We start from the raw sequence: 25,469 nt of genomic DNA, 5'->3' as shown, positions 1-25,469 counted from the left end.
TGAAAAATACACCAACAATGATAGCATTTCTTTTGTTTAGTTCCAAGCATTGCTTCTGGTACTCTACTTATGTTAGAACTGATCTTCTTTAATTTGTCAAGCTAAACAGAAGAAAAAACAAAGTGAAATATATTAGGGCACTAACCCTTAATAGAGCTGTTCATGGCACCCCCGCACACTCATTAGGAGTACAGAGACCTGCCATCTAAAGCCTTTCCCATTGTCAGGCTATAAGTTTTTACAGTTCATAGGGCCCAAATCCCATTAACACTAAAAAGCTATTTATAATATTCTCAGAGTTCCAGGATCTTTTAAAGTGGGTATAAATATATGTTTTCTTATGCCTTTCTAACCCAAATGTCAACTACTAAGCACTGCGTGAAGAAGTTTCCCTTATTGACAAGTAAGAAGTTTATGCTGCCTGTGAGGCACCCAGTCAGTGCTGCTCTACATCAGTAGAGAGGCTACTAGACTATGCAGAACATAGGTCTAAAACGTTTCTCAATCCTCTATTTTATGACAATAATAGTTTGCTATTATATCCTTAGAAAATTCCACTGGAAGACACTTGACAGCTTTTTAATCATTAATGGTTAAGCCAGCAATAAAATAGTCTATTACTCTGAATGCACCTGTAAGTAGTAAGGGCCATAAATTCTCCTGAATGCCAGGATATTATCCTTTTTTAGAATTTATTTCCTATTTATTTATCATTACTGTTTCAATTTATCTATCCCAATGGAATTTTGTACGCTAACTGAAATTCTCAACTGTATTGACAGGCACTTTTGTAATTTTTGATGGTGCTAAAATGGAGATGTAATCACTTTATACAATGTTGACTCTGACCAAGTCCTTTAAAACGCTGGCCCCAATTTTCTGTTTTTCCCAACATGATGTATAGATAGGATCAAAACAAGATAAGAGCAAAATAACACTCATCAAAATATGTCCAAAGGTTGTTCATAACTGTTACCTACTTTTGTCTGTTGCATGAGCTGGCGGTAAGACTAAGATAAAACAGTTTTATATAGTCAAAAGACACTATTAAGCTTGTATATCAGTGTGCTTGTAGAAACATTGGCAATTATTAGCCGAAAACAAAGGAAAGTACAATTTTGGTTACAACACAATATGCAAAACAGGGCTTCTCTGGGAAAACCAAAGAGAATTTTTTCAGTTTATTATCTTGTCAAACAGGAAAATTCTCACTGTACGCTCTCACTGTACACACACACACACACACACACACACACACACACACACATATATATATATACTTATATATATGTTTAGTGTCAGTTCACTGCTTTCCTTTCAGAAAAACACTTTGTACTTTCTATTTAAACCATAGAGGGATGAATCATCCAGTTCAGTCTTTGCCATGTAAGTTTAGGCATAAACAATCAGATATGGTGAAAACAAAAGCTCTCTCCTTAGCGAAATTACAAGTTTCAGCCAAGTAAGAAAGCAATACTTTGACCAACAGCAACAGATAAGCAAAACAACCTTCCATGGTAAGCAAGCATTCCTTGTTCATTTGTATGCAAGGCATATATTCATAATTCAAAGGGGTAGTCATTTCAGTCCTTGCTGAATTTAAACTCTAGCTGTTGTTAAGTTTTAAACTGAAACTCTTTCTAGAATTTGAAAGGCAAAACTTGTCTATAACATCAGTTGCATCTCAAAGACTTCAAGAATTAAATTAGGAGGGCTGGTTGGAGTTTTAGTCCTTTTAAAATAATTCTGTCTTGGAGGTTTGGTACCTAGTTCAATTGCATTAACAATGAGGGAACACGACAAGGCAGAGAAGTCTCTTTGCAAATTGGCTATCTTCATCTTTGAGATTTGCAAAACAAAAGCAATGATTATGAGTTTCTTCCCCTAGGTTTATCGGATGGAAAATTGCTCAGCATAATATGAGCGAAACTATTCATAAACATTCCCTTCTACTACCTTTACATAAGCTAAAAATGTTTGTTGTTTTGGCACTTTAGTGCCTATCTGGTCACGTTCTAGCTGTAAAATTAACAATAAAAATAGAATGATGAAAAATACAGGACACACACAAAAAAGTAAAGTAGATATTTATAGGAGACTATGAGGCTATTTCCATAAAATTTTAGAGCAGAAACATCTTCACACCTTCTGAAAAGGCGGCAACATCTCTCAAGTGAGAAAGCATTCAAGTGCTAAGAAACCGGGAGTCTTTGGATCCAACATATGGCCTCCATCCTGTGTTTGAATGTGAGCAGGAGGATTTGAGTCCACGTGGATTTTCAGTAACATCAACAAACTCCATACAGGCCTGAAGGTTTGCCCACACATATGAAGCTGTAGGGATGGGACCAAGAAAAAAAGAATACTATAAGGGATTGGATGCCAGAAGCTCTTAGTCACCAAGTATACCAGGCTACATGTTATACCTTCCTATGTTCGTAGTGATTACTTTTCTCTCACATACATCTGTGCTATGAATAATTCTTTCCTCTAGGATATTACATTCCTTACTTAACAAAACTGCCAGAAAAAGCTGTTTCTGTGACATTATTTGAGAATAATTAACTTGATCTTAACATTTTTGTCCAAAAATACAATGAACCATTCAGTGATAGTTACTAAAGGACATTAGAGCGTTGATATTCTTTTCTAGAACACTACTTACGCTAGCTTGAATTACCTCAGATTGTACTAATGGTTAAGAGAAGAAGAGTTATCAGACCTTACAGATCATAATTCAACAGGCTAATTCAAGGCTAATTCAAGCCTCAGCATAATTTAGAGTTCCTATAGGACATCTCTGTGTTATGCCAGGTAATAAGAGCTCAGAGACTGCAGAAGCAGCAAGACGGAAAATGAAGCATAACTGTGCTCCACATACAACCCTAGTCCTCAGTTCCAGGAGATGCTACATCGCATGTTCAATACACAGGAATTCCTTGATACGCATGAGTTTCTTGATATCATGTCAGTATCTCTTGATGCTGTTGTTCACAATACATGATTTATGACCTCTGTGTGCAGCCAAATAGACCAAAGAAGTTACACCATAAACAGGATATGGCCCTACATGACTTGAGGACAATGGCAAAGGATAAGAATACTTTCAAATGCTAAGAGTTCTGTAGGGCTTCTATGAATTTCATCCATACTAGTTCCTATAAGCCAAGATAGTAGGAGGCAATATATCAGTTCATAGGAAGCCATGAGGATGTTGAATATGCAGGTTCTATAAATCACTTTGTTGATGGATTAACAGAAAATGTACATAGAAATCTTCTTAATCAATGCATACAGCAGTAGCATTTCCTTATTTAAATGAAACATCTGGAAAGGGTTTGAAAATAACATCTTGATTTTTTTCTTGAAATTGATTGCTAGTATCTAAAATCACAAAAAAAAAACCCACATAGCTTATACAAATGTCTATGCAAGTAAATGTGGCAGCCATTATGGGATCAAGAACATCCCATCTGCAGCTGAGAACATTAATGCTAATTAATCTTTGGTGGGTATTCTTACCCTGAAAGGAAATTTTGGACATCGTATCAACAAGTATAATCCTCTTTCTGTACAACAAAGTAAGCCCGTTGTCATGATTATATGCATTGTCAAAAGAACAGTAACCAGAGGGTTCTTATTTTAGCATCCTATCTATGGGATATCTTTACTTCCAGTACCCTGTGTTCTTTCTGTACTGTAGTATGTATCATTAAAAGAAACAAAATCTTTAAAATCGTAATATAAATCACGACTGTTTTTTCTCAGAGACTGTAACTCAATATGCGCCATGATTTTGTAGGAAAAAGAGTGCTTTCATTTCTTTCTAAAGTGCAGAAATTGTTTTCTTAGTCCTTCAGTCTGTTCTTATTTCTCATCTGCATTTGTACAAGAAAACTAGATTCTCCTTTCAAACAAACAATTTCAAGTAGCACAAGCCTTCATTCAGTATGCCAAGAGGACAAAAATATTCAGTTTACAAAGTTCACACAGAAAGAAATAGAAATTATTTCCCAAATACGTGGGCCAATAATTGAAAAAAGAAATTAATCCTGTATCTCAGTACCATTTCTTCCAAACCAAGCAATCTAACTTACACACAGGTAACTGGCCAATGAAAAATATTTTAGGTATAAAATAATTTATTAAATATATATGCCTCTTTTTACAGATGAAATTACTTTCCATATACTAAGCACTCTTAAGATGCTATCAAAATTAACATTATATGTCACAAAAATTCATGCACGTAAGTTATACCAAAAAGCCAATTATCTGTTAGAACTTCATTATTCAATTTAATTAAGAAACGCAGCATAAGTGAATGAAGGTCTACATTCAGCACAATCTATATTTCAATATGTAATGTAAATGCATAGCAAAGGACAGTGTAACATAACATTGAACCTGTCTTTAATAAATAAGTTTGCTAATAGTGATAATCTAGTCATAAGCATCTCGTTAATAGTCTATTCGATTCAGTGACTGACATCATGCTTTGAACAGCAGCCCTTAGAAGGCCCTAATCCAATTCTCACTGAAATTAGTGGGAAGACCAGCACAGATTTAAATACACGCTGAATCAAGTCTTTGCTAATGTTCAGGAAAGATCCATGCAAAGAAAAGCACAGTCTTGCATCTTCATTGCTGAAACAAATGACTTGCCAAAAAAGAAAAAAAAGAACATTACATCATTCCTTAATTCATTTTTCTGTAGTCTGCAGTAATGTACCTCCGTTAGTAAGTAACACGTTGAATGAATGACCAGTGCTAAAGTGCAAAAAATATGCAGTTTCTGGAATCCAGTGTTAAGTTGAGGCAAACCTTAACAGGCTTTCTGCCACACTTTCTCATACTTCAACTGTTAGCCAGACATCATAGCTAGATAATATGCTACAAAACATAGTGTAAAAAGGATGACAGAGAAAAGATACAAAGCATTAGTGCCAGTCAGATATCTACAAATCTAAATCCCTTTTATCAAGATGACTAACGATTCCTGAAAAAATAAACATCCCTAGGAAGAAAGAAAAAGGAAACCAAAGGCTACATGAATGCACACATCCTCTATGTGGTTAAGACAAATTATTTGAAACCACAGCTTTAACCATGCAGCAAAAGCATCCCACTATTCACTTATTCACTTTAGAAAAGGAAAGGAAAGGAAAAAGGAAAGGAAAGGAAAAAGGAAAGGAAAAAGGAAAGGAAAAAGGAAAGGAAAAAGAAGAGGAGATTGATATCAGGCTGTTCTTAGTGCTAGAGGGAGACGGAGAGCCAGGAGAGCCCCTGCAGGATTGATCCCTCTATCAGTTTCAGATGCTTAGGTTCCAATTTCTGAAGAGGAGGAAGGAGGGGGGAAGATTAGGAAACACTGGCAGCTAAATACATGGCATAAGGACCTGCACAGAATGAGACAGCTTCTTTCTGTCTCAAGATATTACTGTCAGAATAGCCAAGAAAATGATGGGCTTCATTTTTCCATTCTCACTGTGGTACTTAGAGATGTACCTAATTTGAAGAGAGCTGGACAGGTGGCTTATCATGCTGAGCTAAACAGATAAGTGTGAGATTTAAATGACAAGAGGCAGCAGGTTTTGCTGTTCTAAAGAGAATGAATTATTCTGGTGGGCACAAGTGGAAGGTCAGCTTGGGGTGCCGCCAGCATCACCTGGGTGCCTGCTGGCAGATGGTACCAGTTCATGGGGATAAAAGAAGAGCTGACATATTCAGTGGGCTGGCACGAACACTATCAGCTCAGGAAAATAAAAAATTTGGGGGCAAGTGCGGACAATGCAAGTCGACACAGATGCTGCCACGCCAAATGTCAGGACAAGTGATGCCAGTGCAAAGGTTGTAAGGGTAGATCAGTCTGGAGCTGCTGCAGAAAGCACAGTGGGGACAGGCACTGCCACTGTGAGACGCTGCGGGTGCTGCAAGCTGGGCGCTGAGGAGCTGGCTCAAGCCAAGCTCTGCATGGTCTCCAGGGAGCTTAGGAGCTCACTCTCCCTAAGCATATTCCAGCTGAGGAGCCCCCAGGACCTTGCACCCACCACAGAGCCATTCCTGGTGCTGCTTGCGTTCCCATATCTAGACTTATGCAACGACTCGAGGGCAGGAGCAGCCTGCAGAGAACTGGAGCAGCAGGAGACGCAGGCAGCCTGCATCCCCGTGGGGCTTCCTGAAGTGTCCCAAACTAGAAAACCGGCCACCTCCCCACTACTGCTCCTGCAACGTAATTATTCCAGCATGACTGACATGACAAATTAACAAGACAGCCAGGACTTCTGCAGTAGAAAGGAGTGTTTTCCCCAAGAATAAATTGTTCCAATCCTTTACGCTAGACACCCGGCCGTGCCTATTCATTAATTGGACAAGCTCTGGTGACAAATGAAATTACCTGACTTCTACCTACTGGAGGGGAGAGAGATCTTTGCAACCTTAAAATGAAAAGCCTAAAGCCAGAATCCCAGCCATCGTGGAGTTCTTTGGATGGGGCTTTTTTTTTTTTTTTAATTCATTTTCGGAGCACAGCCCCGGCAAATCTCCTTTTAAAAGCAGAGGCACGGTCTTTAGAGGATTCTGTCATTCCTCTCTTTGCAGTCCCTGAAATGTGGCATCAGAACATGACAAATCAGCCTGTGAACTGCAACCCTTTTAAGACCCACAGATCAGCAGAGTTTAAGAACTTTAGGAGCCACGAAACGCTGGGATTACTGCAATGTTGGGATTAATTATCACAATCAGAGTACATTAGGAATTATAAGCATCTGCTTAATCAGTACCCTGTGGTTATTTATTGCAACCAATGTATCATAATTACTAAACAGGTACTGGAATAAAGGTGTGTGTGTGTGGGGGGGGGAATTGGTGGCTCTTACATTCAGTCATGATCCGCTCACAACATTATTATGCATACATTTTTCAACCACTGTTTTGATTCGGGTTTACCTGTACCTCTTATTTCCCTGCTAAAGGGAAGCCTGGGGACCTGATATGGTATTTCTCCCCTCTGCCCCCCTTTCTGTGCTAGCTGCGTACCTGAAATGCAGACGATGAAATTCGCTTGCAGAAGGAAAAGCACCTCCCAAACAATTTCCATCCTCCGATTCTCATGCCAAGTGCATCCCTCGGCGAAAAAAAATAACAAAGATCAATATCGCAGTTTGAACGATCCCAGCAAATTTCCTTTCGGGCTTGCAGACTGTATTCCCCAGATGTGCTGACAACACATGTCCAAGCTCTCTCTCTGCACGGCTCAAGCGAGATCCCTTCCCTTCCTTCGCCCTCCAAAAAAGACCAAGAAGCCAACCGCCAGCACCAGGTTCTTCCTCCACCAGTGAGAAAAAAATCCACCAGATTTCCCAACAAGACATAGACAACAAACCCCAACTGATCCGGTCCGGAGAGTCTCTATTCCAGGGCGGCCAGATGCAAGTTAACCCCAAACTCTGCCCGTCTCAGCGGGGCCGCGCCAGCATGCCCGGGGAGGGAGGCGGCGGCGGGAGGGGGCTCCTCTCCTGCTGCTACAAAATGAGCGGAAAGAGATTAATACCCGCTGCAACGCCCTGGCCCCCCTGCCTGGCACCGCACCTCCGCGGCGCTGAGCGCAGCACGTAGCAGCCGGCTCTCTCCAGCCCTGCCGGGCTTTCTGCAATCCCCGGCGAGCCGAGCCGGCTTTCCGCCAGGCGACTGCAGGGGTCGTCCTTGCCCCGCGCACGGAGCGGCCCTTCCCCGGCCGGGATGGCCGCTCCGCCGCCGCCGCCGCCGCCGCCCCGCGCAGCTCCGCGCTGCCCGGCCCGGCCCCGCAGCACTCGCTGCGCGCAAACGCCCCGGCCGCGGTGCGGGATCAAACAGGCTCTCGCCGTCCGTCCCTCCCTCCCCCCGCCCTCACAATCCGGATTGCACAAGTCCAGAGTTTGCAAGCAGCGGGGGCTTGCGTGTAGTCGGCGGCCGGCTTTGCTAAGGGTGCTGATGCGCGATCGTATTTTAAAACTTATTTAAACAGCAAGGAGAGAAAAAAAAAAAAAAACTTCTCGCAGGCTTGGTGGTAGGAAGGGCAGCAAAATGATACAGCCAAGAGTTAGCGGAATACTTGCATTGCGATGCATGCTTAATTGCATTCCCGAATCCAGCGTACTTCTGCAGCGACCAACCCCTCCCCCGGCTAAATAAGCCTTCTCTGCTTCGGGGCAATCTCCTACTTACCCCAAATTCCTCCTGCCTTTTTTTTGTTTTGTTTTGTTTTTTGTTTTTCAGCTCATCGGATTGGCCACTGCTGCCTGCAGTCCCAAAAACAAATCGAGGTCAAGCTCGCCGCCGCAGCCGCCTACCCCTCCGCTAAGTGTAAGGAGGTCTCATAGCTCCTCGGCTTCCCCCCCTCCCGCCCCCTCCCTTAATGGCGCCTATTTCGCCATCCCCCCGCGGAGGCGACTCTGCTGCGGGGTGCCGCGAGCCGGCGGCGGGCGGCAGCGCCGGGCACGGCGGGGGTCGGCGCGGCGGCGCGCACGGGCGCGGAGCGGGCGGACGGGCGGGCGGGCGGGCGCTGCGCCGCGGAGGCGGCGCCTGGGCGGGCGGCGGCGGCGGCGGGCCCGGGCCGGCCGGGGGTACGGGGTGGGGTTCCCGGCCGCGCTGCCCCCTCGGTGTCTGTGCGCTTCGACGCCTCCAAAAGCTGCTTCTCACTTTGTTTCGAGCGTGCATCCTCTTTTTTAGGAAAGAGGTGCACCTGGCTCGGGGAGAGGCTGCTGCTCGCGGTCGGCGGAGGAGGGTGGCGGACTCGGGGAGGCACGGCGGGCGGGCGGCGAGGGGACACCCCCGAGCGGCTCGGTGGGGCAGGCAGAAGGGAGGGGGCAGGCGCTTCGGGCTGCAAGCGAAGATGCCGGCTCGGGGCAGGTGCGGAAAGGTGCATCCTGCCCGCGCTGCGGCGGCTGCCGTCGCTTCGCGCTGCCGCGGAGAGGGAAGGGGCAGCGGGAGGGAGGCTTGGGGTTACAAAGGGACATCCCAGGTAGGCAGAGGTCACATCAGAAATACTCCAGCTGGGGATGCATGCATGATAGACTGCATACAAGCAGGCAGGTTTATAAAGAGTGCTCCAGCCCAGGACATGCTTGTAAAATGCACCGTTGCCTGGATGCTAGCAAAATGAGGACATGTGGATCTCTGAATGGGGAAGCAGAGGATCTTTATGAGAGCAAACCACAGGATAGGTTGTTATTTGCATCGTCTCTGAGAAATGAGTAGGAGTGATAGGTTTCGAGTCATCCTGCCAGTATTTAATTGCGGTAGATCAGGTTTCTTAAGTGCTTCAAAGCAACTGGATGGGACAAAATCATCAGGATTTGAAAGGAAGAACGGGACTGCAGGCACTCAGTAGTCAATGTGATTTCTTGCATTCGTTTTGCTGGTTCTCTGAGTAGTGTAAGTGCTCCTTGCATTGCAGCAGTCACTGCTGATATTTACTCTATCCCTTGTGATGGTTTATAGAGACTCAGGATTTTAACAAACTAATTGCCGTTGTCTGCCCAATGAGAGCAGCTAAGTGAGGCTGTGCATGAGGCACCCTCATTCAGGCCTTTAGGGACAAACGACCTGGCTTAAAGAATTCCAGTAATTCTTGATGAATTTTCAGTAAACAGTGGGACTGGGAAGCAAGAGACTTTTCATTCCTTAATAGAATTGCAGGAAGCAGGGTGCAATTTGAAGAGATAAGTTTAAGCAGTTGAGAATTATCCCTTTTTGGTAAAAGATGCATAGGATTTGGGAAACTAAGGCAGCCTATGGGCAAGCAGGCATTAATCTGGTATGCCATTGTGTAGATATGCCTCTAGGCACCGAATGAGTTGTCCAGAAGCACCAAACTAGTATAGATTTTTAAAGAGGCTGAAATATGATTTGCATCTGGTTCATGAAAAGTTAATGAAATAAGGACTGCAGGGAGCCTTTCCAAATCATTCCTTTAGGATTGTGTTATCAAATGAAGCCTCAAATCAGCAGAAGAAATAATTACTATTGAACCTGAGACCTTGTTTATTGAGTGTTCTATGTTTTCAGAATGATGAAAAATAGCATATTCAACGTTCATCTGTATGCCTTTTTTAAAACCAGGTTAGTAATTCCTACTTTTTGGGTTATGAAAGGAATGAGTGCCATCTTCTATCTGCAGTCTAGACATGTGTAAGAGTGCGTTGGGGAATGCTCAGTAAATGTTCCCATTGATGTTTACTAAATTCTTTTAGTTAAATAGCAGAATATTTTCCATGGATTTGGCTGTAAATTTTCTTTGGGGCTTTCCCAACTCATTTCTTAAAAGAACATCCCGATCCAGAACATGATAAACCCATGAAGGTCCTTCTTTTTATGCTCATGTTTATGCAGACAACCTTGTTCCTAAACTAGTCTCCTTGAAATTATGGCATTGTATATGGGAAAATGGAAGCAAGTAAGAAACATACAGGATCAAGCATAGATGTGAAAGACAAGCCTTTCTCCCAATGTCCATATTGAAATGATGTGTTGAATAAAGGGTGTATTGTCCATTAAGCCAATGAGGAATCAGGTTGGTGACAAGCGAGAATGCCAAATCCGATGCAGAAAGCTCATGTTTAATTCCTGTTGATGTCAGTGAAACCTTAGTATGAGTTTAGCAGCAGGAATATCCTCAAGAGATTGTGCTGAATAAGATTGCCTACTCAGTGCGTACGTGATTAAATCGGTAGACATACAGTGCATCTTTTTATTTGTAAAATAAGATGTGCATGGTCCAGCTGAAAAACAAAAATTACATACCGGGGAAAGATAGGCGGTCGATGTTGGCTGGTATCAGGTAGCCAAAAATCCCAAATATATTAATATTTGTGCATCATTTTAGTGTGGTCTGTTTATCCTCCTCATGCAAACCTTATGCTGGGATAAATAAGTAATTTGTGAATCAGACTGACACATTTATGAGGGGTCAAAGGAAAGCTGAAAGTTTTTCTTACTTGGAAAATATATTAGTGAGCTGAGAAAATGTACTTTTTTTATCTAGAGAAATAATAATGATTTCATTCTGCTATCATGTACTTGCTGTGATGCTATTTGACTGTTAGTGACCTAAAGTCTGGTTTTGAAGTCAGTACGGCCACATTGGCTGCTGCAGCTACACAGGAAAACTTGGTTCAATAAAGTTGAAGGGATGTCAATATGGGCCTATTCCAAACGCCAGTGAAATCAATTGGAATATTTCTGCGGACTTCAGTGAGTTTTGGATCAGACTCTTACTGCAGAATTTAGCGCAATTGTATTTGATCCTGGGGGAAATGTTTCAATATAGTATTATATTGTACTATGTATAGCAGTGCTATTATATAGCATATAGTATAGTATGGTATAGCATATTTGGGATAGAAGCAAAAGGTGTTATAAAGCAGAACATAACTCTTGTGTACATTGATGTAGTTTTAAGTTCAAAATAGACAAAAATACTGGCTGTGGCATCAATCTTTTATTGAATGAGTTTCCATTCAAAACTCCTTCTGTAGCTCACTAAAATGAAGGGTTTTGATATTTACTGCATTTATTTGATTTTCGCTCATATTTGTACAGTTGGCTAAACTTCTCAAATCTAATCTTGCCAGCCTTTAAGCTCTTGAAGTCAATGGACTACTCATGTGCCTAGAGCTAAAAATGAGTGCAAAGTGTTTTTAGATAGGTTTCTGAAGAATATTCATATGTATTAATTGTGAATATTTTAATATCTAGAAGCTGTGGCTGGGATTTCCACCAGAGCTTAAGAGTACCTAACATATTAGTTACATGCTGGACACCTAATTTCTTCACTCCAGAGCTACAGAGAAAGACTTTGTGTTTTAGCTATGCCAAGAAAGTTCAAAAAGTACTTACATAATAATGTATTCCAAATCAGTAAAGGACATAAAGATGTTCACGTTCTCAGAGGAGCTAGCAGACTGGCATTTTGACTTATTTTACTCAAAATGAGCTTGGATTAGAAAAGATCAGTTGTAGAAATTACTTTTAAGCTGGGCAACTTCTGAGCAAAATGGGATGAACTGTGGCACGTGCTGTGTTGATGGGGAGGTTGCTGCCACTCCTCACTGCTGCACTGCTGAAGGTTCCCACTGATCTGGTAGAGCAGCTTGCCTGTGCGCTCCCTAGCCCATTTCTGTCAAAATAAGTCAGATCGCAAAGACCTGCTATTTAAGCTGTCTGAAGCTTCTGGCATGTTTCCTGCAATTAAGCTGGCAAAGCTGGAACAGTTACTGCTCTAACTGCTTTCCCCTGCCCTAGAGGTTGTTGGCCCCATGGCAGGTACGGTGGAAGAAGTGGCGAGTCAGCTTCTGAATTGCCACTGGGAGCAGGCTAGGATGTAAGCATAGACTAGAATCAATGTTAAATCAAAATCAAAGAAGGGGCCAGCACTGCAGTTCACTCAGGCTAAAGAAAGCTCAAGGGTCTCCAAGTCCAAATAAGAATTTGAGGATCATCAGCCGTCTCTTAGTGTCCAGTTCAGGGAACTTTACCAGAACTGGGCCCTAATCGCCACTGAAATGAAAGTGGTTGTCTGGAATAAACCATCACAGTGATGGCATTGAACTTGCTATCAGATGTCACATAAATATGTCAGTGCCCCTTTTTGTCTAAAGTTTATTCTATAATCAAGCTTATGTTCAAAGTTGAATTTGCACTAGTAGTTCTTACAACTAACTGAATTGTTTGTAGAAGTAAGACAAAAGAGACTTTTGTGTTTAGACTGTATATTTGAATGTCTTGTAGTGCAAATTCCAAGTAAGTTGCCAACAAGGAAATAAAATACCATAATGAACTGCCAAGACCTACCAGAAAAATTCTGTGCATTCTATGTAAACATTTGAAAGCTATAATAAAGAAATGCATACCTATTTCTTTTTAAATTAGTTAATCAAAATCTATCTACTTAAGTCTTCGGTACCTATTTATTTCCTGTATAAGCTACTCTAATCTCAGGGAATAAGTGTGGGAAAAGAAAAGAATTTATAGTTCTGATCATACCAGCATTGGCTCTATGGTTTTGGACAAGCTTCCTGTATCTCCTTTTCTTGCATTTATAGAATAGGCCTCGATTCCACAAGTAGTTCAGTAGAATCAGGTTAAATAATTTCTTACTGCCAGTAAGACACTAATGACTTTTGCCACCTCAAGAGTAAGAAGAAAATAGCTCAGAAGTGCCCAAGCCCCTCTGCTGCAGTGTGGGACCTGGCCTGTTGCATTGAGGGACCAAGGTAGCCCCGGAGGATGGGGCTCAAAGGAGCCACTTCCGCACTGCCGGGGTTTCATCCTCATCAGCAGTCTGCTGCCTGCAGTGATTCCCTACTTGTCTCTGCCTGTGCTCATAGTCATGTGTCTCATTTTAAGCATTTAGGTAGCCCCACTTAAATGTCAAATGTTCTTAAGTGCTTTCTTAATTCAGAAGCTAAGCAAGTTATTGTTAGAAAGCCACTAGCAATGGGTGAGTTGCTGAGAGTGTAACTATAAATACTGAGAAATAATATTGCTGTTTAATTTCTAGTGCTTCTGGTTCCCATATTGTTACTTCCACGCTTTCTTGTATTTTCTGAGGGTATCTCTAGTGTTTATAAATGGTGCTGACCTCACTAAGGGAATTGATAAAAAATTTAACATATCATCATCATAAAAATGTAGCTTCTAAGAATCCATCAGTGCTAAGGATGTTAAGGTAATTCTTTTCCTGAATATCAATACAGGATAGTCTTTATCAAAATTGAGATTGAATTTACATTTTACTGGTAAAGATAATGATGCAATGTATTTAAATTTAAAAACATCCCCAGCAAAGGAACAAGGAAAATGACTGACAGTTAACTATTAAGTCAATAATGTTTTTTTCTGTGAGTCAGTCTATTAATTATCATAAAGACTTACTTTCAGTCCAAATCCCTTTTTCATGTCTGAACTCCAGCAAATAGTGTTAAGACATCAAATATTTGTGAAATAACATTCTTTTAATTCAAAAAGACAAATTTAAACTGCAGTCATTTAGTTTTTCTGGAAGTGAGAAATTAGTCACAAAAGTGTTTAAAGCATTGTGTTATCTTGCAGTTCTCAGTACGTGCTTTGGGAGTCTTGGCTGCTTCACGCCCACTGGGAAAGCTGGGTTTTTTTGCTGGTTTCAAAATCTCCAGATAAAATTGACTTCAGGTGGTGCAGTGATTGCAGTCCTTGTAATATTCAGAGCTCCCTACAGCTGGGGAGTATATCATTGAACTTGGCTGTTAAAAATAATTTAAAAGATCGGCAAAGAGGATTTCCAGTGTTATTGTGGTAACTGACTGCAATGTAGTCCAAGAGCAGTGGATGATGACAAGGGACATTCTTTTACTCCAGCTCTTGGATTTGACAAAATCCAAAGGCACTATGGGCTGCTGTAAGTTGTGCCAGACTCCCAATGGTCCAGCAGGGTCATTCTGGCAAGCAGGGGTATTTGGGCTATACTGATGCCTCTTCTGTATCCCCTGCCCTTAGCTACACACTTGCCTAACCACCCCAGGTGGGATGGCTCAGAACACTGCTTGCAGGTATATGTTGTCCCAGACGCCATACAAGACCGTTTTGCCACATCCAAAGCAACTTTGTCTGGTAAAAGGGATCTGAAGCTGCCCTCGTGCACCTCAGCACGTCATCGTATGTTTCTGACTATTTCTAAAGCTACCTGTCGTAGCTACAAAGCAAGAAAGAGAACTTTTTGCATTCTATTTTCCTGCCTCCATCCTTTTCTCTTGCAAGTCTGAATTAATTAAAAGATCAAAAGCAATATGCATTTTTTGATATTGAAGATTCTTAGTCATCTCAAACTAAAAGCAAAGAACACATCTTGAAAATGATTCTGATATGGATCTTACTGGTTGCTTATTCCAGATTTTTAAAGGCAATTGTCACCTGCTGCCTTTTTAATGTAATTTCTTATGCCAGATAGAGTAATGGTAATTGCAGTATCAGATTGATAATACATATGTGTGTGAGCCAAGGAAACTACCTTTTTAATTTTCAGGCTGTGCTACCCTTGGAGTGGATCGAGGTGAAAACTTGTGCTCCCACTGGGAAGCAACAGGTATCGACTCATGGGAGGACTTTTCCCATTGTGTTAAGATTTTCCACCACTGCACTTGGTAGAAAAGAGGTCAACTCTGAGCATACATCATTTCCCACTTGACTGCCCAGCAAGAAGAGCTGGAGCTCAATAGGAGTTGTTCTCTCCTGAGCTTTGTGCTTTAACCTAATGCATGTATGTCGAGAAGTCGTGTTCCCCAACTTCTTTGGGTGGATACTGTTTAGGACAGTGAGACACAATCCTGTTAAAATTGCTGTCTCTTTCTATTCACTATTTTTCTGTATCAATGTATGAACCATTTTGTTTTTTCTGGGGAATGCATTGCCATATTTTTCTGAAATTATTAATAGCAGTTAAAAAGAAAGAGGAAACACGTTTAGTAGGTAGCATCATTCCTGTCTCTTTCTAGACTTGCTATGTTTCATAATCAAGGTTTTCTTTAAACAGACGTTTATTCTGCAGGAAAATACCTCACTTCTGGAGTATTTTTAGGCAAAATCAGTTAATAGGAATATTGTGAAAACAGAGATTAATACACTCATCTTATCACTGGATGCTGGTTCCTGCTATTTTTTGCATGTTGAGAACGTCCATAAAGCATCCATTATGGGCCTGAGCTCGTTTCCATTAAAGTGAATGGAAGTTTCACCCTTTGATTTTTTTTAACAGATTTCCTTTGGAATCAAGCCCCAATTCAGGCTTTTGCCAGCTGGTTAACTTTCATCACAAAAGTAATTCAGCAAATGGAATTATTCATGTGCTTAAAACAGACCATGCACTCAAGTTTTTTATAGGAGGCATCCTGAGGCATAGCGTCTCGTACAGCACAACAACAGTTTATAGTCAATGGACTGGAATAGCTGCAGTCTGAATGGCACTTCCTCAGCTGCAGCGTGAACCAAGCTTTTGTATTCATTTGCACCTGCGCTTCCTACTCAACAGTTCAGATGAAAATATCCCATTCCTAACTCCTTCCCTGACATTGCCCAAGTGGCAGGAAGAATTATTTGAGATGAATTCCTTGGTTTTTAAATTGATTTTGTGTCCCGTAGGTTTCCTCCGTAAAGTGGGGATAATCCGCATGAGGATGCAAAAATGTAACAGTTAATGCCGGCAGTAAGCTCTGAAGATAAGTACCTTGTAAGTCCTAAGAATATCTGTTACTCAAAAAAAGTCCGCGCTGGCTGATCTGCAAGTGCTATCGGTAGAATTATGGGACCTGTGAAACTTATGTATTGTATTTTTCTAGAAAGAGAGTGGAGGAATTGGCATCTAACACAATTCAAAAGGTGAGAACAAGCCCTCAAAAAGAAAATAAAGCTCTTCTGACTTTTAGAAATCTTTATAAACGTCATTTAGTATCATTTTCAAATACCTTGAAGGGATTGTAAAACTTTGCTCTTCTCTGATCATTGCACCACTTAGAAGAGGAAAGGTATGAACAGCCATAACCCTGGCACATTTTTAACAATACTCAGGACCAAAGGGGATTGTAAGATGGAAGCTTTGATAACAAAAACATAAAGATGTCATTGTCAAGTATCTCAAAATATACATGCTTGTTGTAAATGTCACATAAGCCTACAGCTAAGTGATGGATCACCGTGTCCTGTTTTTTCCAAGTACTCCGATTGATGAATACTTTAACTCTTTCATGAACTAGTGACTGTGTCCCACAAGTTGCTTTCTGTCGTTGTGCTTAGCATCAGTAAAACAAAAACCTTATTTATTATGATTCAGTTGCAAACACAGCTTAGCATTTCAGTTCTATTCTGCATAGAGGAAAAATACTCGGAAAGCATTTGGAGAAAAACAGACATAATGTCATAGATCACTTTATTAGCAGTAGTATGAAATCTTTCCTGTTCATTAAAACAATAGAAGTGGTAGTAAATGGCATGCTAAACTTAGTATTAGAGAGCTAAGGACTAGCTCGTGCCCCAATATAGACCATGATTCAGCAGAGCACTTAAGCATACGGTTAAAATTAAATATTTGTTTGAAAGCATTCTCAAGCAAGCTCAGCTCAGCATGCAATAGAATGAAAGGTATATGACACTCTTAAGAGCAGCAAGTAAGACAGGATAGATTTGACCTGTTAAGCCCTAATCCTGTGATTACTTTTGTATTTGCTTGTGTCTTCCACCAGGCTGGAAACTATTTCTGACAGTGACATTCTTGATTGCAGGGTCAGGCCCTTGTGGGGAGCTGGAGGTCAACACCAGGCTGCAGCATGCTGCCACATGCAGTCTCTCGCCAGGTGACCTGGAGAACATGCTGCTTGCTTTTCTGCCTCATCAGGTAAGTCAGATGCACTCCCTAGACAATGGGAGAGATGATAAAAACATTTTTTAAATCTGTTTGTCTACACTGATTCTGGGCCTTGTCACTGCTTTTTCATCTCAGCCATCTTTTCTACACCTATCTTTACCAAGAGTAAGAGCCACCAATCCCCTCTGCTTGTGCAGTTTGTTCAGTTAAACTTGTATATTCCTGTGGTTTTGGCAGAACCATTGGACTTTTCTTTGAGTTTAGAGAGGTCTATAATACTTAAATGGCTTGTTATTGAATAGAAGCAAAATAATCATCTTTCAGTAGAGTTGCAGGTGCAGAATACAGGAACCATGCCTTGCCAAAATTTAATAAAGTGCATTAGGTTTTTGGAAAGAAACTTCATCGCATATTAAAATCTGTAATCTCAATAAATTAAAAGATAATTTGAAGATTACAGGCTGGTGGGTAGCCTAGCTCAACAGTTAAAAATCTGTTCTACAAATTGCAAGTTATTAATAATTAGTATTACAAAACCTATTACATCTTTGATTGAGGGGAAATGGACTGAGGCTAGTATTCCATTATTCAATTAGATTTAATTCTATTTTGTATGTATTTTACTTTATTTCAAGTGCAACCTGTAAAAGGATCGTGGTAGCATCCGTCCAAAACATCAATCAATTTGTATATAGAGCAAATAGCACACATAATAATTTCATCATATATTGCAGCTCTGTTGACTGACAGTGGAATTGCTGCTATCACCATGGTTAATTGGATTTCTTTATGCGTTGTACAGCAGCATTACAGACAATTATTTATAAATGAGTTTATTAAAGTTACTATATTCGTATAGCGAAAGCTTGTTAAACTCTGTTTCTTCAATGTTTATGTTCTCACCTTTGCATACTTTTCCTCTTCAAGGAAACGTAACATGAAGTAAAATCCTAAGGCAGAGCAGTCCATGAGTTAGTGGATCAAGTTAAAAGGTTTGCAAACATCTCAGGGGTCAATGTGATCTAATAACTAGTGGAGAGATTTCTAACAACCTTCTCTTCTCTAGGATTTTATTTTATGGTAGCTAACTTGAGTTACAGACATTCCCAATTTATATATAGTAGTCATACTGATCTGAGCAGTACAGAAGTTCAATATTTATTTCCCAATTTGTTGCAATTTCCACCACAATTCATTCAGTCTGTTGTCATTGCAATAATTCTAGCTTTGCATTTATTTCCCACATTTCCTCTTCTGTTTCTTTTGCTTACTGTACACCCGTTAGGAATTCCTTGGCGTTATGATCTTGTCGTTGCTTGGGTTTCTTTCTTCCTGAGACAGCATTTGCCCTGTCAAGGAAGCCACTTCATAACGGGCAGATATCCACCTTACTCATGGTAGTGCTTGAGTACATGTTTAACTTTAAGCATGCATATGTGTGCCATTGGTTTTCAGTGGAATTTAAGTACATATTTATGTAATACAGTGAGCAGGGAGGGCTAAATACAACCTCTTCTTTTCTTTGCTTTTCTCCACCTTTAAAGGTGTCATTCTTTACCCCGAATATTCTATATGCTGCTCCCACATTTATTACAACCACCTTCCCTGCGATAATGATGCACCTTTTGTTCTGACATCTCATCTCTATTAGACTAAAGATTTAAATTCCTCCCCCATTTCTCCCCTTTATCTGCTTTGAGCTATCAAGTTTTGTTTGCTCTTCTATTTTGAAATAACAAATCCCAATTATATAAAACCAGTTTATTCCAAAAAGAAACTTAATGTGCCATAAAACTAACTTGTTCTCAAGGTGCTCAATAAGCTGACGCAGCACAGAGACTATATTTATATGGCAGTATTGTTATATGAAATACTATATGTAATGTGTCTTGCAGTACTTGCATATTATGTAAAATCATCTGTTTTAGAACTAGACAGTAGATCACTAGACAATCCCTTTATCAATAAGAATGTCCATCCAAAAGTAAACTTCAAGGGTAGGAGAGATATCTTTAAGATGTCTAGTAGTGAAATCTCCTTGGAAATTCTGCCTGCCAACTGCTACTTTGTCTGAACTGAACAGTTCAGACACATAAAACAAAAAGGAATTGTCCAACAATTTTAAGTTGCATCTATTTATTTCAGTCATTTTCCCTTGTGCAAAGCCTTATTACATAATCTCGCTGGTGAATTTTCCCCAGAGATCCAGGAGCACGTGCAGTGGTTGGTAGTTGTAGATGTAGTCAGGCATTAGTTTGAAATCATTGTATTATGAAGAAGGCTGTATAACAATTGAACTGAGCTGTAGTGACAAAAATTGGTAAGGCAGGGGACAAACAGAAGAGGAAGTAACTCATTCCTCTACTAGCCACACATATTAATAGTAGAGTAAATGAAACATTTCTATATTTAGCCTGCTCAAAAAAAAAAAAAAAGCAGCAGCAGAGGCAGAGGATTTAGTAACCATAATGGGAACATTTTTCAGTGAGTCATGCATCCAAATCTCTTGCTTCTGATTCAGCACTCCTGTTTTCATTTTGTCCTCTATATTAAATGTTTCATGCATGGAGTGATTCAGCAAGCTGCGAAGTCACCCTTACAGACTGCCTTCTGAAAGAGAATTGGTGACATATTTTTTGTTACTAAATTTGTTGTAAAGACTTGGACCATATAGCAGATCTTTGGAAGTAAGTCCTGTCTTCGTGCTAACTGATAAATGTCTGCTATAGTATAGCACTGTAGAGTGCTAGAGCTTTTGACTCAAGAAAAGTTGTTCAAGGTGGCAGATATCTACAGAGGACTAAGAAATTCCACAGTTAACGTATTACTTGCAGATTCCTGTTAGCCTCAGAAGGAATTTTACCTACAGAATCACCAAGAGTTCAAACTCTTACTGAAATGTCTACAGTCAAGGTGGTGTTCATTTTTCTGTGCTGGGAAACAGTTTAGATGTGAGGACAGTGTTCATCACACACCGCACCAGATCCACAAAGACGTTTTAGGCGCTTAATTCTTGCTGGGTCATGGAGCTGGCTGGCTGCAACTACTAAAGCTCACACCCATTTTTCGTTTATCATCAAAACACAGATTTTCAGAAATACAAACGTAAATCATATATCTCGTATTCTTGCCTTAGACTAGATGGGCTAGTACACGTTATAACGCACTTTAGTCTGTGAATCTTAATGTGTGTCTTTCAAGTTTTATGAATACCAGTAACTGTGAAATGAGCAAAATTCTCCTTGTACAAAGTATGCAGCTGGGTCCTTTATTTTTCACGTGTGTAAATGCAGCTTTGGGCACACAAAATGGGTATGTGAAAGAGGGTATTTTTTTCATTACCTGTATAGTTCATACTCCTTAAATACATCTTAGTAGGTGTACAAATTATATGTTGCTTGAACAAAGTTAAATCTGAATAGAATTGTTGTTTTTTCAGACTTTTTTTATTGCTAGCTGTTCCTCACTAGATTACTTCATGGACATGCTTCATGAATGGTGTAGTGTTAAAAGATGTATATGCAAAGCATATGGCATATGCATACTTTAATGCACTATGAGATCTATGGCCAATTAGAATAAAAAACTACCAGCACCTGAAGAACAGAGATACTTCTGTGAAGCTGCAGTAGCCCAGATCTGATTGTTTAGTCCTAAAATGGAATATGTGTACACATTATCAGAAATCTCCCTCTAAAAATATTATACCTTCTTAACTTCAGTTATATGGGCAGCTGCATCTAAGAAAAAGGCACCGAGCAAGTACAGACGAAATTTGTTCCCAAAACTGCACCTATGTTCTTTGTTCTTATGTAGAAAGCAAGCTTTGGAAAAGGGAACTTAGGAACTCACAGTGAACTGGGAGACAGGAAGAAGATTTTTATCTCTTCGTATGGTATGAGCTTTACCTTAATACTCCACTTTATCCTGAAGTTTCTTTTAAACAGTAGCCTTTCAACAATACACTTCTCTTCAGCTTTTAAATTTAATCTCAAATATTCATTAACGTTTGGGAGGCCACTTTCAAAAGGCCAAATATTGCATAGGGACAACTGGAACAACGGGTGTGGAACAGCCCACGTACAGAAACAGCAGAAGAGAAGCACCCTTATGATTTTTCGTAGCATGATAATTAATTACCTTGTTCTTTAGCAGAACGGTCAGATATGAGGCTTTAGATGCTGCAGGGAGCAAAGCGTTCACATGCATTATATTCGCATCACAAAAATATATTTCTATTACTATGCCTTGTAGAATTCATGCCCTTCACACTTGAATCTGAATCCTCTTGCCTATAGATATTTAAAACACAGTTACAACTAATAGGCTTCTAGCACAAGGTCTTATTCTTCCTTAGAATGGAACGGCAAATAGGAAGGGAGAGAACTCTAACTTTTTTCATCAGATAAACCTACTTTGCAGAACCATCCTGATTTTTCCTATCATGGCCTTTTTTGCTCTGTTTGTGTGTAGTTGTCCTTTATTAAAGTAAGCTTTATTTCTTGTGCCAAATCAAAGGCTCTCTGTGTGATAGGCTCTGATGTACAAAACCAACATGGTTGCGCCACACTATCATCTGTCACTGCTTTAAGAAATGTGACTGCCCCTGCGGAAATTGGAAGTCCCATTCCTTTGACCTGTATGGCCCTGACAAGTACTTACTTAGTTTGTGTTCTGTCTTCTGTTAGCATTAACTCTTGCTCATGGACTTTTCTTGTGAAAATAGACATAAGCTGTGTTCATATGGACTTCTTTATATGAATATCCAGGAAGGAATGTAAAATACACTGAAGTGTGTATACACAGAAGAGTGTGATGACAGGGCACACTCTAATTTGTGAATCATCTTTCTGCCACCTGGTGGAGGTGGTCTGGTCCCCAGCTAGGGGAAATGTATACTCTCCTAGAGATGCTTATCCTTAAATTGACCTTTTCCATACACCAGGAGATGTACTCCTCCTTGTCATTGCTTAAATCTTTGAGGCATGTCATGCCAAGGGGCTGACTCAATAGCAGTCAGCTTCCTGAAACTTTAAAGTCTACGTTGAGATATAGCCTGCCGTGACTCAAAACTAGTCAAAACACCTACTTCTCTTGGCTTGGCTTCCTCTTCATCCTTTTTTAAAGACACTTTTCTCTTACATGTTTTTATTTTTAAAATAGTTTATGCTGCCGACTCAGATTCAGCAAGCAGGGCCTTCCTCCCTGTGAATTCACAATAGCCAAGTTTCTTTCATCTGCACAGTTCTTAAGAAAAGGTCTTTTACTGGTCACAGCATTGCCAAGACTGTTACAATATTTCATAAAGCATAAAGTGTATTTATACAGCACTTCCACTGGTATTCATCAAAAATTAGACGTGACACGGTGATGATGCAAGTGAAAGACTGGGCAGTTAAGGTGCTTCCAAGCTGCCCTTCACACTTTTGCAGGTTTAGTAGCTCATCTCATCACAGTACGCTTCCACCAAAGAGGCAGCGTTAGTAGATAGAGCAACCTGGAAAGGGGATTTTTGTGGTGAGCAAAAATGTGGATCCTAGAAAGGAGCCATAAAATGATTGCTGATAATGTGGTCCTCTTATGAAAGTGAGGAAGGCTGCAGCTAATTTGGTCACTATCTCATTTCTCTTCTTTACCCGTCTGCCCCCCTTTACCCTTTGTGTTTCATTGCTAAATGACTCCTGCCTTTCCGTTAGACTTACCAGATATGGCTTTATATAGTGTTCCAGAAGATAAAAAAGAGATTCCTGTAAGGTAGTCAAAATATGTGCAGGTATTATTTGGAGGACTTACCTGCCTACCTTCTTGAATTATAGTAATATTTCTTATTTACATTCTGGTACCACCTAGACTCCCTCAGTATTGTTCGAATACTGTTATGCCGCATCTAAACAGATTCTCAACAAGCAGCAAACCTTGCATGAAACAGATTACACTGAGACACTGAATTGCTGTAAAATACTTTTATAGTTATTTCTGCCTGTCAAACTGCACCTATGATTTTACTGAGCTGATTCTGTCAGCCACAAGCAGTCCATCCAAGATTGTTGGAGTTATTTATGTAGGGAGTATGACTCAAGAATATTGAGGTTGATTAATCACAAAATGAATAGCTCAGTCCCAAATTACAAATGCTAAAATTTACAGATGCACATTGATGTGTGAATCTTTCTGGACCTGAAGCAGTCCTGCCCTTCTCTGACTTGCCTTAGTCTCTGCTACCCTTACAGAGTGGACAGTTGAAGAGGATGCATGTCTGCTCCTGAGCTACCATAGTTTACAGCCCAAAACATTAGTGCAGATTGGCAGTTTTTTATATGTAAGTAAGACTGTAACCTTTGGCAGAGGTGGACAATTTGAGGCAGGCTTTGCCTGTGACCTTGAGCCCTTAGATACAGTATGTGTCTTATCTAAATATGGTGGTTTCAAATATGCATGGTGCGATGTAGACCTTTAAGCCATGAACTTACAATGATTAATCATAACAAACATGCAGATGACACAGAAGGCAAAAACATATTTAGCTGTAATCCAGATAGTGTAATTCACCATCTCTGCAGTGGTGAGAGTAATCTATGAGTGGGAAAGTTATCATGATCAGAGCAGCACCAACTATCAAGTACTCTGGTATTTTCATTTGCTATCTAAGAATGTCATTCTATGAACTAGAAGAAATCATTTAATGGCAGCCATAGTTTAGTAACCCCTGAAACAGATAAAAAAGAAATCAAGGATTGTTTGAACATTAAAAGACTTTTCAAAAACATTTTGGGATCTATCATTTGAAGGCATAATGGGAATATGGGCTGTTGTATTTATTAGAATATTTCCCCTAACCTAATTAAGAGTTAGAGTGAGAAATGGTCCCTGAAAAAATTAAATATATTTTCCAATATTTCCAGTAATTCTTTGGTCCTCCATTTATCTTACTTTTTTCTATTGGATATGTTTTAAAACATGTAGTAAGGCAGAGAATAATAGTGGAATGTAAGTGCAGCCTGTTAGAGATAAAACTGTGACTAAAGCTATAGCTATATAGATATGATTGTGTTGAAGAGTATACATATTATCACCAAGTCTGCAAGTAATACAGGAAATGAACAACATGTAAGAGAATTAGAATGTGCATCTACCTTACGTTGTAGATGCGATGTTCTGAATCAAAGGCATTTAGATATATCTGAAAGTTTTTTCCAGACAATTTATTAGTGATTAGCCATTTTGTCAAAGAGAGGTAGAAAAAATAATGAAAAAAAAGTGTCTTGGGAGTTTATAGATGAATGCCAAGTAGTGTCATTTATTGATCACAAAACGTATCATCTTTTCTCTTAGTTACAGAGAACAATGCAAAAATACCAAATGTAGAGTATCATGGCTACTGTACTTAGGTGCTAAACTACAGCAGGCTTTGTTGAATTGCAAGTTTCATGTTAATGTTGAGAATGACTGAAATTTAGAGAGACTGTAACAAGTATAATAATTCTATTTACCTGGAAGAGTTCTAGGTTGAGGAATTCCTAGAAAGCCAAGGTTAATTCCTAGAAAGCTGGGAGGATTCCTTGAAAGGTTCTAGACTGAGCAATAAATAGAAAGTAGGGAGGAATTCCTAGAAAGGTTCCAGATTAAGGCATTCCTAGAAAGCAGTGGGTATTCTTAGAAGGGGTCTGGCTCAAAGAATCCCTAGAAAACACTCTAGATTGAGAAAGCAGGAGGGGGAAGGAGTCCTAGAAAGGTTCAAGATCAAGTCATTCCTAGAAGACACACAGGGGGATTCCTAGGAAGCAGCACGGAAATTCTTAGAAAGGTTCCAGACTGAGAAATTTCTAGAAGGCACTAAGAATCCCCCCTCTTATGCTTTCTAGGAATCAAGTGTGCTTTCCAGACATTCAACCTAATGTTTTCTAGGAATTAACATTTTGTCTTGCTAGCAATGCCCCTTATGTTTTCTAGGAATTCATTGATCTAGACTCTTTCAAGGAACTCCCTGCTGCATTCTAGGAATTCCCTAATCTTGAATGTTTCTGGGAATTCACATTTATGCTTTCTAGGAACCCCTTGCTGCTTTTCAGGAATGTTTCCTACTAGAGTCGTTATGGGA

The 25,469-nt window shown here is 40.2% G+C and overlaps 2 protein-coding genes across 10 annotated transcripts in view; one reads left to right on the top strand and one right to left on the bottom strand.

The window, feature by feature from the left end:
* The window catches only part of CA10 (carbonic anhydrase 10), a 215,888-nt gene extending 208,109 nt beyond the window's left edge, over positions 1–7,779 (bottom strand). The window contains exons 1-2 of one of the 2 annotated variants that reach the window (XM_068913571.1): positions 7,385–7,510; positions 7,039–7,126 (exon numbers count right to left, since the gene is read on the bottom strand). In XM_068913571.1, coding sequence (XP_068769672.1) covers positions 7,039–7,099 — 61 coding nt within the window. In that variant the 5' untranslated portion in view covers positions 7,100–7,126; positions 7,385–7,510. Of the gene's footprint in view, positions 1–7,038 lie in introns of both variants that reach the window. The other variant, XM_009678896.2, reaches the window with a different exon arrangement.
* The window catches only part of LOC104146729 (uncharacterized), a 41,966-nt gene continuing 24,237 nt past the window's right edge, over positions 7,741–25,469 (top strand). For 3 of the 8 annotated variants that reach the window (XR_011135475.1, XR_011135474.1, XR_011135473.1), the window contains exons 1-3: positions 7,741–7,965; positions 8,257–8,343; positions 17,289–17,401. Coding sequence is in view for 2 of the 8 variants with exons in the window: in XM_068913572.1 (XP_068769673.1) it covers positions 17,375–17,401 (27 nt within the window). In the remaining 6 variants the exon portion in view is untranslated. Of the gene's footprint in view, positions 7,966–8,256; positions 8,344–16,152; positions 16,241–16,349; positions 16,390–17,288; positions 17,402–25,469 lie in introns of those variants that run through there. The other 5 variants (XM_068913572.1, XM_068913573.1, XR_011135476.1 and 2 more) reach the window with 4 other exon arrangements.

The sequence above is a fragment of the Struthio camelus genome, chromosome 19, assembly GCF_040807025.1.
Source record: "Struthio camelus isolate bStrCam1 chromosome 19, bStrCam1.hap1, whole genome shotgun sequence".
Classification (NCBI taxonomy): Eukaryota; Metazoa; Chordata; class Aves; order Struthioniformes; family Struthionidae; genus Struthio; species Struthio camelus.
The sequence above is the reverse complement of the archived record's forward strand: the minus strand, read 5'-3'. Positions and strand labels throughout refer to the sequence as shown.